The sequence below is a fragment of the Sinohyriopsis cumingii genome, chromosome 16 (assembly GCF_028554795.1).
Source record: "Sinohyriopsis cumingii isolate HCF-2022 chromosome 16, ASM2855479v2, whole genome shotgun sequence".
NCBI lineage: Eukaryota > Metazoa > Mollusca > Bivalvia > Unionida > Unionidae > Sinohyriopsis > Sinohyriopsis cumingii.
This window is the reverse complement of record NC_142976.1, coordinates 77,084,847-77,097,500: the sequence shown is the minus strand read 5'-3', so window position 1 is coordinate 77,097,500 and position 12,654 is coordinate 77,084,847. Positions and strand designations below refer to the sequence as shown.

Sequence of the window (12,654 nt, the reverse complement as noted above, 5' to 3'; positions counted from 1 at the left end):
CGGTGAATAATGTGGTATGGTACTTTGACCCAATATCTACTGGCTGATTGAACATCAGGCCGTCTTCTGGTTGTCTATTGTGATAAGTTAAAAGGCTTACTCACGTGCGAAAATCTGGGACAGGAAACCAGGCTGCAGAATCATGATTCCACCAACTGTAATGCTTTCATCTCCATTGAGCTTTATGGATTATTCCAAAAGCATAAAGTAGAAGAATCTATTTTATATACCTAGGGATAGAGGAACGAATATATTGGGAATATTCTTATTGGTCCTCTGAGCGCAGCCTCCAGAACGTCAAACATTAAGGCCCAGTCCCAATGACAAGACAAAAGAAGTACCTCCATGTCTGCTGTGTGAGGGTAAACCCATAAATTGTAAGTATTCACCCAGATGGAATACCGATATTTATTTCAACTCCGTACACACTATTTCCAGCAGATTTTTATTTTCTTTTTCCACGTCAGACTGCTAACTAAGTCTTTATTACAAATGTACAAACTTATTTTCTTTAATTTTTTTTAAGAAAAAAGCTTTAAAGCCGTTTTTGATAAAAATTCTATTTTTTGGCAAAATCGTCTCCAAATATGTAAATATCTGTCGCATATTTCGCGAATGTATGTATGTATGTATGTATGTATGTATGTATGTATGTATGTATGTATGTATGTATCGTGAGGGGCAACTAATTGAGACAGGTTTCGCGATGGCATAATGGCTAGCGGTCCGGACTCGCGACCGAAAGGGTGAGTATTCGAATACAACATCACGTCAGCGTAGGTCTGCTGCCTTGTTATGTCCTCGGGTAAGGAACTTGACTCCGATTGCATTAGCACTAAATAACCTACTCGTGTTGATGTCCCGTAAAATATTAACAAACCCAAATCCCCTTGGCACAAACCACGTTATTGTTTTGGGATGTTTTCATTTCATTCGGAGTGCTTGCTACAAAAACGTTTAAGATTTTGCCTAAGTAATTTCTGCATAGATTCAGCAATTATGTTTATTCTGAATAAAAGGCAAAGTGGGTTGATGCGGGCAGGTGAGCTATTCGGCAAATCTTTCCCGATTAATGCCTATCACGGGATCAGATATTAAGTCGATTAGTGTGATATATCCGTTCAGCAGTGCAAGAAGATAGGTTTACCATTACAGGGAGATCGTTTATAATTAATAACACGGTCAAATAAACGCACAGACATGGTTGTGATCCCTGCAAAATATGGTTACAACTGCAAGATAACGTGCCGTCTTTACCCGCTTTTATCGCTCATGCAATGCGACCAGCATAGACCAGTTTTACCATCGCTAAATTTACCTGCGGATCTGTGTCCGTACCATTTGCTTGAATCTATAAGTTGAGCAAACAGAGTATATTATGATCTGCCGGCGCATGACACTACGGTATATGGGCCTATTTTTGTTGTTTTTAACAGCACTTATAACGCAATGTTAGCTATATCATACCATGGAAATAATGCAACAAGTAGTTCTCCGCCTTTTATCTGACATTACTAGTGGCGGACACCAAAGACGTTTGGCATTATTTGTGCTGAAGCTTTCAGCCTACAGCTATGTCTGACTATCGGCCGCTCTCTGGTAATTAAAAATTTTATTTCTACTGACCTTTGTAAAATTCATCTTTTTTTACCCATGGTATTAAATCCTTCAGAACACTCACTTTTTAATATTAATCCATATTAAAATAGAAGACACGTGTATCCATCGGTTACTGAATTGAAATTTGAAATTGATGACGCATACGTTTAAGGCAGCGTCACCATAAAATAAGGGTAAAGGCAAGACTTAATCGCAGCTCTATTACAAACATTAATAAGTTCCTAGTAATATAGACCTCGATGGTCTCCGGGCGTTTCTCTTACCTTAGGGTGACACTGCCTTCCACGCATGCGTGAGCAATTTAAAATGTCAGGTCCACCATCTTCGCTAGCCAAGGTTCCCATATGATAATCCTATATACACCTTGGCGGATCGAACAGATCTTGTTGATCTAGGGTTTAACGCCATTTTTCAGCACACGATAGGCTATACATGGCGGCCAGTATTAATGGTGGAGGAAGAACCCTGGAAAACCCAGGGAAGAACCACCGACCCACGAGAAGCTACTGGCAGGCTTTCCCACGTACCCACGCTAGCCGAGCCTTGGACTCGAACCCACGCAGACAGAGGTGAGATGGCAGTGATCCGGAACGGTGAGCGCTTTAGACCACTCGGCCACTCGGGGCCCCGGATCGAACAGAGATATTGGTGCTCTGTCCTAGCGACATCTATTGAATTTCATGAGTTGCCTCCCTTAATATGTAATGCCAACTAACCAATAGCGTGGTCCATTGTACATCGACCGAAAATGGTGGGGGCACTTGACCTAACAAGAGTGCTTTGGAAGTTTAACATCGAAAGTATGACTATTTACCAGAGGGAAGCCATTACAGATGTATTTGAATGAAAGGTATTTGTGCAAACACGAACCGGCACTGGAAAATTGCTTATTTATCAGTCCATTCAAGTTGTGTGCTCCCCTTGTCTCGATTATGTATGAAAAGTGTTCAAATTTAAACAAGTTAATTTTGATTGGATGCGGTGGCTTGCGACTGCATCCAATAAATTCACTGACCCGAAGCACATAAATATCTGCTAGATACTAAGGTATAGATAGGTTATCATACCGGAACTTTGGCTAACGAAGATGACAATCCGCATAGAAAGGTCAGTCGAAATAAATTTCTTAATTACTAGCGAGTGGATGATAATCCGACAGAACAAGTGGCTAATAACTTCGGAACAAATAGTGCCAATCGCATTTTGTCTCCGCCACCAGTAATATCAGACAAAAGGTGGATGACTGTTTGTTTGGTCTAACCGAAGAAATGGGAGCCAAGTACTTTCCCCAAAGACATGCATAGCCATCCGACCCGGGTCGGCCTGGACGGGTATGTAGTCCGACACTGCACCAACTGAGCTAACGTGGCTCATTTGATCTGAGTCTAGAGTATTTGAAACGGGACACTTAATATATAGGAGTAAATACAGTAGCAAATGTATTTCCACATTGATTGGATATGGGTATCCAATTATGTGAAAATAAAGTTTTAATCTGAAATCTAAATCAGTACAATCCACAAATATTTATGTTTTCAAATAGAATTTTACATATGATCTTCAACCTCCGTATTGTTGTTGTTCTTGTTGGGTTTAACGCCATTTTTCAGCACAAGATAGGCTATATATGGCGGACAGTGTAAATGGTGGAGGAAGAACCCTGGAAAACCCCGGAAAGAACAACTGACCCACGAGAAGCTACTGGAAAGCTTTTCACATACCCACATTGGCCGAACCCGAGACTCGAACCCACGCAGACAGAAGTGAGATGGCAGTGATCCGTAACGGTGAGCGCTACAGACCACTCGACCACTCAGAGCTCCCAACATCCGCATTGATATATGGTAAAATAGTGCCTTCTGAAGATTAACTACAAAGGATAGGTCAACGCGCTTCAAATATTAATAAGTTTATTTCGACTGACATATGAGACTTCATATCGTCGCCAGCCACGGGCAACAATTCGCTACGCTTCTTTATCTCCCATAGCTGTATGTGTGTAGAATTCCTCATTTTTCACGAGTACGCATAAACAAAATACGTCATCAGCAACACAATGTAACAGTTTTGTGCACATCTGTGAAAGTGCTCGTGTTATCAATATATAATTGACTGTTTATGATACAGAAATTTTGATTGGATAATTCAAATGGCGTAAAATGTCATGTTCGGTCACAATGGCAAGAATATTTTACCCGCGTTTGCAGTGATTGGCTAAGCAGGCTAAGCAGGCTTATGAATATTAATGAACAAGAAGGAAATCTTCACGCAGGCCACCACGAGTGATAAAAGAACATTGTGGATTTTCGGCTGTGTTCACGACGATGGGGACTTGCTTGAAATAAAGAGACTAGAGTCCAGATTCATTAAACTGAACTTCATTAGAGAGTAAACGTCCTACACCTTACTCGGTGTTCTTGAAACACACCGTCTTTCCTTATATGGACTGAGTTTAGTAATTAGATGTATAAAGTACAGCGAAACCTGTACAAGAAATTCATAATTGGGACTGGCAAGAGCTGGTTTTATTATAACGGTGGTTGTTGTAAGGAGACTAACTATATGTGGAGTAGATTAAGTTGGGTCTTTTTAAAAATGTGTCTGTCTTATAAATGTGACTGTCTTAAGGAGGTGTCTGTTAGAGTAGGTTTGATAATATACAGATCTTGAAACCAAAATTTAAATCGAATTGATTGATCGTAAGTTCTTTGACGTTACAAGCCGCGGGTGTCTTTTCATAAATTCATAAAATTCGTTTAGCGCTCCAGTTTAACGCTTTCTTTTAACCAGACAGCACGAGTTTAAAGCCAGACAGCACTAGTTTAATCGCAAGCCGTTAACATTGCAATTAATCACACCGGGAAGGTCATCGGATGTTATCTAATTTTTTCTCTCGTAAAACGCTCAGAATATTGTTGAAGTATTGGAAGCTCTGCTAACCATTATATGACTTCAAAGCGTCCTCTTTATCAGATTGTTTTTGCATAAGGATAATTCAAGACTGTTTCTTTTAACATCTCCTGAAGTGAAAGATTATTTCCTTATTGGACTGTTTTCTGATGTTCACGAAAGAAAGGTGCACTTTATACTAGCAGAATAGTGTACCAACATGTTCGCTGTGAATAGAAGTGTGTCCGATAATATTGAATTGTCTCTCGCACCCAGATAAAAGATAAAGTATGTTGAAGGAGCAGTATACATTTTTTTTATATCCATCTTGCATACATTTTCCGTTTGCGCATGCATGGTGAGGAGGGTGGTCAGCGGAAACGCAAAAAGCAGGAAAAGTAAAGCAAACTCCATTTTGAAAAGGAAACTAACAATAACTTGCTTCCAATAGATTGATATTTTTTGCTTCATGAACATCCTTCTTCAGTCAGGCATGGCTTTTATAACGTCTGCGTAAACACATCGGACACTTTATAGATCGGACTCAAAATAGATTTGTGCAAATTGCCATTTTTTATTTTTGCAGCTTAATTTAGTGGCGACACGTCAATGAGCACTGTTTTATAAATTTTCTGAACTGTTTCTTTGAATTTGTCTTTTTTATTTCATCGTTCGTTTTTCCTGTCAGATTCAAAATGTGTAATCATTGTGAAACAAAGATTGTACTCAATGTAAATACGCATCGAAAAAAGGCAAGTTTAGTACGTATGTAAGGGTTTCCACATCTGAAAATAGCGTATAACTACGATTAACATGGTCACATGACGCCCTAATTTTGTCGTCTGAGACGCTTTTACCTTAATTTATGCGATAATGGAAGACTATGTTGTTGCCAATGGGATGAAATCGTTTAAACGCAGAGAATTGTATTGTCCAAGGAGTAATTAGAAATATACAGCAGTTATAACTGGCTTATACAGTATGCCAGAAATCTCAGTTATCTAGACACTGTTGCATCTATGATCATGCAATTTCACTTATGTTAACATCCATCAAAAATGAATTATGTGTTTTTGTAATAACGTATTGGTCTTGATAAACTAGCCATTCCAAGTGTTTGGAGTATGTACCATACAGGCGAGCAGGAAATATCTAATACAACCGACTTTCCTTTGGGTTCATTCTTAGTACATGTCTTCAAAATTTTTTTTTAATTATAAGCGTGAGAGAACGGAAGAGTATTTCATTTAGGTTAAGATTTATTTATGCAATATTTCACAAGCGTCCTCCTTTTTTTAAAGTACCAAGTCTAGTATTGTTTGTGTCTTTACTGCATCAGAAAGAAAGACAAGAGAAAACTTAGAACTCATTCCACCTTATTGTCGAAAGGCATGTTCGGCAAGCCGTTATACTCTTATCACCCGTGCCTGCCTGTGCTGAAATTTTCCGGTCCTTCAAGAGTATGCATAAACAACTACGTCATTAACAACACAATATAACATTCGCTTGTAAACAGTAAAAATATACCCGTTGTAGTTGATAAGTTAATGTACTTGGAAGAGAAACTTTGATTGGCTTATGCAAACAGCATAAAAGGTCAGGTTGGGTCACATTGGTAAAAAGTTTTACTGGCGCTCGTAGTAAAGAGGCTAAAAATGTTTATTCATATTCGTGCGAAACGAGGAAATATTCGCAAAGGCAGTCTCGTGTGATGAACAAGCGTAGCGGATTGTCACCCGTTGCTTGCGGCGATAATTCCACCTCTAAATCAGCAGATTTTCTACACGTTCTTAAAATGCACAAATATTTTAAAATAAAGATCCCTTGTGAATATAATGTTTAAAAGAAAGGATGTGAATTTCAAAAGCGCAAATTTCATGCAGAACTACAAAAACTATCTGTTACACAAAATCTTAATGTTTCCATGAAATAGTTCTTGACGAAATATGTGTCGATCAGGGTGGAAGTTATCTTATCTCAAGCAGGAAATTTTCAAAGGATATGTACAATGCTTTATAACTCTTGTTTCATTTGTGTGCCACGCACTGTAAACTTCCGTCTTTTCCACAATAGACGTGAGTTCGAGAAAAAATTGGAAGCACACCATAGAATGGAGTATCCGGGTTATTATAATAATGAACAGTGGGGGCCTTATTACTGTTATCCGATGGAAAACTGGAACTCCGCAGGACAGCAGCAGATACGGACGTCGAGTTGCAGATACCATCACCATAGTTCTAGAAGTTTTAGGTAAGACTTTGCTAATTACTTCCTCAAAGCAATTTTCCTTTACCATGTATGCATTATTAATTATTAATTCACTTCCACTGGCACTCATCTTTGTTCAAAAAACCTAATGGTGTCTGCTTATTTATTTAAATTAATCTACATTTTAGATAATCAAGTCGGAATTATGAAGCTGCTGAGTGGAAAGTTTACGAACGAATTAAGCTTTTTCTTCTTCTCTGAATGAGCTGTAAATTGTTTTGATAATGCAATACTATTTATATTACAACATGAATAATCCTCCACAACTTATTTCATATTTTTAAATAAGGAAAATAAATGAAGCATTGTTCTCGCTGGAAAAATTTAATAAAAAGCTACCTAATAATTCAGAAGCGCACATATAATGAACAATTGAAAAGTGCAATACTGTATGTATATAGTATTAGTCAACGAATTCATTATTTGTACATTTAAATTCATTTGGCATTCCATGCGATCAGAACTATCTAACAACATATACTATCCATTCTCTTGCTTTCCCTCCAGTGCAAAAATGTCAGAATCAAATCGTCTCAGTTGGATACATTGTGCACGTTTTGGTTTTCGTGTACAACCGTGTATTATTTCATTTGTAAATAAAACCTTATTGTTTCTTTTAATAATTGCAACAGTCATCATCGTCGTCAATATTCTTCTTCTTGACCGCTCATGTGGCCTAAGTGGTTAGAGCGCCCTCCTCGAATGCGGGAGGTCGCAGGTATGAACCTCGGCCGAGTCATACCAAAGACTTATAAAAATGGTAGAAGCAGCTGCCACTCTAGACGTTCAGCATATTAGGTTAGTGTTAGGACTGGTCGGCCTGTTGCTAGCATAATTTGACTGGGTAGGACATGAAACTACATGTCTGCGGCATGATGCATCAGTGCTAGACGTCACAATAAACTGCCACACTGATTACATTGTTACTTGTAGCGATAAGACTGAATTTGTTTTAAAATTTACGTTAAAAATATAAATCACACTCACACACACACACAGAGTCATACTCCTTCTTCGCCTGCTTTATATTCTCGCTTTTATCTGTAGTACTCGCATATATATTGCACAGATTATAACAGACACATAAAACACGTAGTAAAAGAGGTGCTGTTTATCTGTCTCTGTCTGTCTACGTTTTCTTCTTCACAATAAGGCTGGTTCGTACGTTCAGCAGTTTTGTGTAATATCTTCATCGGCTGACTTTCAATTTATAACGTATTGTCTGTATAGAGAACATATATTTCCACGAAAGAAATCGATCTGATTTAAATATATAATGAAACAAATCGGTCTGGTTTAAATCGACTGGCAGAGACATTCTAAAATTAATTAAAGATTTAACTATCGAGTATTGACAGTGAAATTTTATAACAGACGTATCAGTGTTCATTTTCACAATACGCCAGGTGACTTTATTTTATTAAAAATATTAATTTGATTCTTGTAAGTTAAGTTATTTAATATTTTAGCATTTCTAACTGAATATGCAGCAATTTATACGAATTTTTGTTGGAGGGTTTGACGCCATTTTTCAGCATACGATAGGCTGCTATACATGGCGGCCAGTATTAACGGTGGAGGAAGAACCCCGGAAAACCCCGGAAGGAACCACCGACCCACGAGAAGCTACTGGCAAGCTTTCTCACATATCCACATTGGCTGAATCCGAGACTCGAACCCATGCAGAGGTGAGACGGCAGTGATCCGTAACAGAGAGCGCTTTAGACCACTCGGCCACTCGGGGACCTTGATTATAAGACAGATGTAGACCGTAAAATGTAAATTTCTTTCTTTCAGTTTTGTTGCGCTCAGTTATATATATATATATATATATATATATATATATATATATATATATATATATATATATATATAATGTATGCTGAGCTGAAATAAAATCCGCTGTTTCCAGGTAAACAAAAAAAAAAAAAACAACAACAAAAAAAAAAAACAAGCGAAACAAAACACCACCCGCACATCCCAATAAAAAGGTAACCAAAAAACCCAACGCACGATTGTGAACAACCCAACCCTGTAACATACTGGAACCTATAGGATGATATAACGGGCACTTACATTCAAAGTTTTAATTCCAATATTGGAAAAACAGCTATAGTACTAAGCCATCAACGATCCCCCCAGACACATATTTAAAATTAATAAATCAAAAGTGAACGCAGTTTGGCTGGGCTAAACTATCTCCTGTCTAACCAGTGCAAGAAGCGCGTCACGTTATTTCCCATGCACACACGGCTACACACAAGGACCGCAGTTATAAATAGATTTACGGGAAGTACTATACGGAATTCCCCGAAAAGTTGGTATTCCAGGAACGGTGTACATATAAATATTTCAGTGGGTTACATGAGTTGTTTTGTGCATATTCTTCTCAGAAGCACTGATGTACCATTTTATGCACATTCTTCATGAGGTAAGTGTTACTTACATAGCTGAAATCGATATGTTGTATTAAGTCTGTATTTAACGCATCATGTAAAAACAGATCAGTGTTGTCGTATGCTACAGACGTTAAGAGCAACCCGATTACTCACCTTGTCTCTGTACTATTTTAAAGCTGTCTTTGCGAGTGTGGGTTTTAAGTGTAAATTTCGAGATCTTCAGAAAAGTAAATGATGTTTGTTCCAGTTAAAATTCCGAAGTTGATATGCTTGTGTTTTAGCAATAATTGATTTAATTAATAAACATAATTTACGAAAACCCCTTGCGGAAAATACACCTTGTTTTCCATTCGTTTCGATTTCCATAAATAGATGTTCTTTGTAAACATACGTACATACCTTGTATAATATATATTCATCTAAGTCCTTTAGTTTTCTTCTTTTTCTTTCTTTCTTTTCAAGCGTGGATAAGTTCAAACTACTGACCCACACTTAAGTACTGTTTGAAATGCATAAAATCTGAAATGTGCCCCTTAGTATATGTTGAAATAAAATGAATGAGTTTGCTAAGGGCCGATTAAAAAGTCGGTGCATGCTTTAGTATTTTTCCCCAAGATTTTCTTTATTCTTTACGTTTCACGGTGACACACCTACCAGTTGGCCATGCAAAACAGTGCACGCACAGCGAGGTCACACCTCCTTATTCATCAGCCGTCTCTGCCAACCTGTAAAATGTACTTTCGACATTTTAAAACTCCCATGATTTCCGCTGGAGAAAAAAAAAAAATGCAGGAAATAAACAATAGCATGTTATGTGATGTTTGCGGTTAGTAATTTCCTCGGTTTTATCCTTACTTTAGAAATCTATCCACTGGGTTTACAGCAAATCATTGTGTGACTTTGCCATACTTCGTGGCATCCATCATTTTAAAACTTTAAAGGAATTTTCGTGCCCGTAATTTGCTCAGAATGCAGTTTCGAATCTCAGACTTCGCAATTTGCAAAACTGCATACAACAGCAAACGGTCTCAGGGCAAAAGAGGTGGTTTCTTATCAGTAGAATATAGCTCACTTCACAGTAGTTAAGTTTGCATGATGATACCAACAACAACAACAACAGCAGCAGCAACATGAGGTATTCTAGTTTGCTGGGGTAGAACTTGCATTATGAATCCGAAGTTAGGAGCATGGGTAATCAGGGGGCATAACTCTTCTAAATAAGGAACCTGGAAACCCAATTCATTAAAGGGCTCACTAGTATAAACGTGCACGATGCATGTGGTTGAAAAGTAATATTCCTGGATTCGTGATACATGTGATTGAAATGTAATATTCCTTGATGCATGATACATGTCGTTGAATGTAATGTTCCTTGATACATGATACATGTGATTGAAATGTAATGTTCCAAGATGCATGATACATGTTGTTGAAATGTAATATTTCTTGATACATAATACATGTGATTGAAATGTAGTATTCCTTGATACACGATACGTGTGATTGAAATATAATATTCTTTCATATGCTACATGTGATTGAATGTAATATTCCTTGATACATAATACATGTGACTGACATCTAATCTTCTGTGATGCATGATACATGTGACTGAAATGCAATATTCACTGATGCATGATACATGTGATTGAAGCGTAATATTCCTTGATACGCGATACGTGTAGCTGAACTGTAATTTTCCTTGGAATATGTGGTTGAACTGTAATATTCCTTGATACAGTATACATGTGGTTGAAATGTAATATTTCTTAACAATAGTTGTGCTGTGCAAACCAAATGACGAGGGGCAATGAAGGGCCACAAACTTCGTAAATGATAGTGAGAAACGTTGTAAAATTAATTTGATGTCAAAGTCTCATCAGTAAAAATCTGCCAGATTTGGATTAAATCAGGTGCATAAGTCCCATGAACTTTGCCATGAAATGCTGAAAATCTAACTTATCCAAAGTATTGTCAATGAAAGCCCAAATTTATAAGTTTTTGTAAAGTTATGTTGCAGAAATCAGCTCTTTCAGGTCTCATCGTTGTAGAGTCGCATAATAAATTTGATTAAAATCCGACAATACCCAGTAAAATTATCTTGCAGAAACATAATTGTTGGCGGAAGGACGGACAGATAACATTTTGTACGATTAGACTACACAGATCTTGTCAAGCCAGGCCCTAACAGCAGTAACAACTTTCCAGGCGTCGTAAACTGTCTGTTTTTTTTGCTTTGTTGTTCTTTTTTTTAAATACACCAACCCCCCTCCTAATGATAATAAATGTTCCAAACTTACTCGTATATAATATACCCATATAGAAAATATGTCTTTCACGGAAACCGCTCCGGTGGCCTAAATGATTAGAGCGTCCGCCTCGGATGCGGGAGGTCGCGGGCTCTAACCTAGGCTGAGTCGTACCAAAGAATTACACAAATGGTACGAGCAGCTACCTCGCTAGGTGCTCAGCATTAAGAGGTCAGTGTTAGGACTGGTAGGCCTGGTGTTTGTATAATATGACTGGATGGGCCATTAAGGTACATGTCTGAGGCATGACGCTTCAGTGCTAGACATCACTATAAACTGCCACACTGCAGACATCGTAGCAATATGACTGACTTTTTTTTTAAAAACTACGTTAAAAATCCAAATCACACACACACACACGTCTTACAGGGCATTTGCATATTATGGAGGAACGTTGCTTGTTTAGTCAATTCGTATGCGTACTTTAAAATCGAACATTGTTCAAAAAATTTACAGTAAAATAAGTTAAAAACTAAACAAAGGAAATAATTATTAATTTTATTATAGATTTTCCTGTAGTGTCTATCATTCATACGAGGACGTACATCCATTCCACGCCCAAGCCCTGAATTAATGACATGATTTCGTGAACGTGCAAGATTTCAAGGACACAATGGCTTTCTCACGATTATTGTTAAACATCCTTTGTTGTGTGTTGAATAGACACAAGCATGTCGTATTTATTGTTATAAGCCGCTATTGTTTTCTCGTGCTTGGTTGTACTGTCCATTGTATAAAGTACTGATATTAGATGAATCACCTCTCTCTCTCTGTCTCTGTCTCTCTCTCTCTCTCTCTCTCTCAGCGGGTCATATTGATGCTAAATATGCCATATTCTTCATTGTTTTAATTGTTGATGCGGGGGTGGGGGTGAGCAGACCCAGGAATCCATGCTGACTGCATATACTGTTATTACTGTTTTAAAACAGCAAAACGTAATTACTTCTTTATGTCCAATATCATACCACAATATTGAACGGATGCCAAGGAGCAATGCTAAGATTTCAATCTCTTCACAACATACACTGCGCTGAAAGAAAAAACCACAGAAGTACAAATGAGTCATTCTTTGGAATGATAATGTCATACTAACCTACCGACGTTTTGGTAAAATAGAGGACAAAGGATATTAATAGACATATCTACAAATGACTATTCACCGCATGCCC

General features: G+C 37.7%; 1 protein-coding gene across 3 annotated transcripts in view; it reads left to right on the top strand.

The window, feature by feature from the left end:
• The first annotated feature begins 227 nt into the window (after positions 1-227).
• LOC149780842 (interferon regulatory factor 4-like) overlaps positions 228-12,654 on the top strand; it is a 60,946-nt gene continuing 48,519 nt past the window's right edge. Inside the window, exons 1-2 of one of the 3 annotated variants that reach the window (XM_089937912.1) lie at positions 228-377; positions 6,583-6,759. In XM_089937912.1, the coding sequence (XP_089794038.1) occupies positions 6,620-6,759 (140 nt within the window). In that variant the 5' untranslated portion in view covers positions 228-377; positions 6,583-6,619. Of the gene's footprint in view, positions 378-6,568; positions 6,760-9,060; positions 9,209-12,654 lie in introns of those variants that run through there. The other 2 variants (XM_089937911.1, XM_089937913.1) reach the window with 2 other exon arrangements.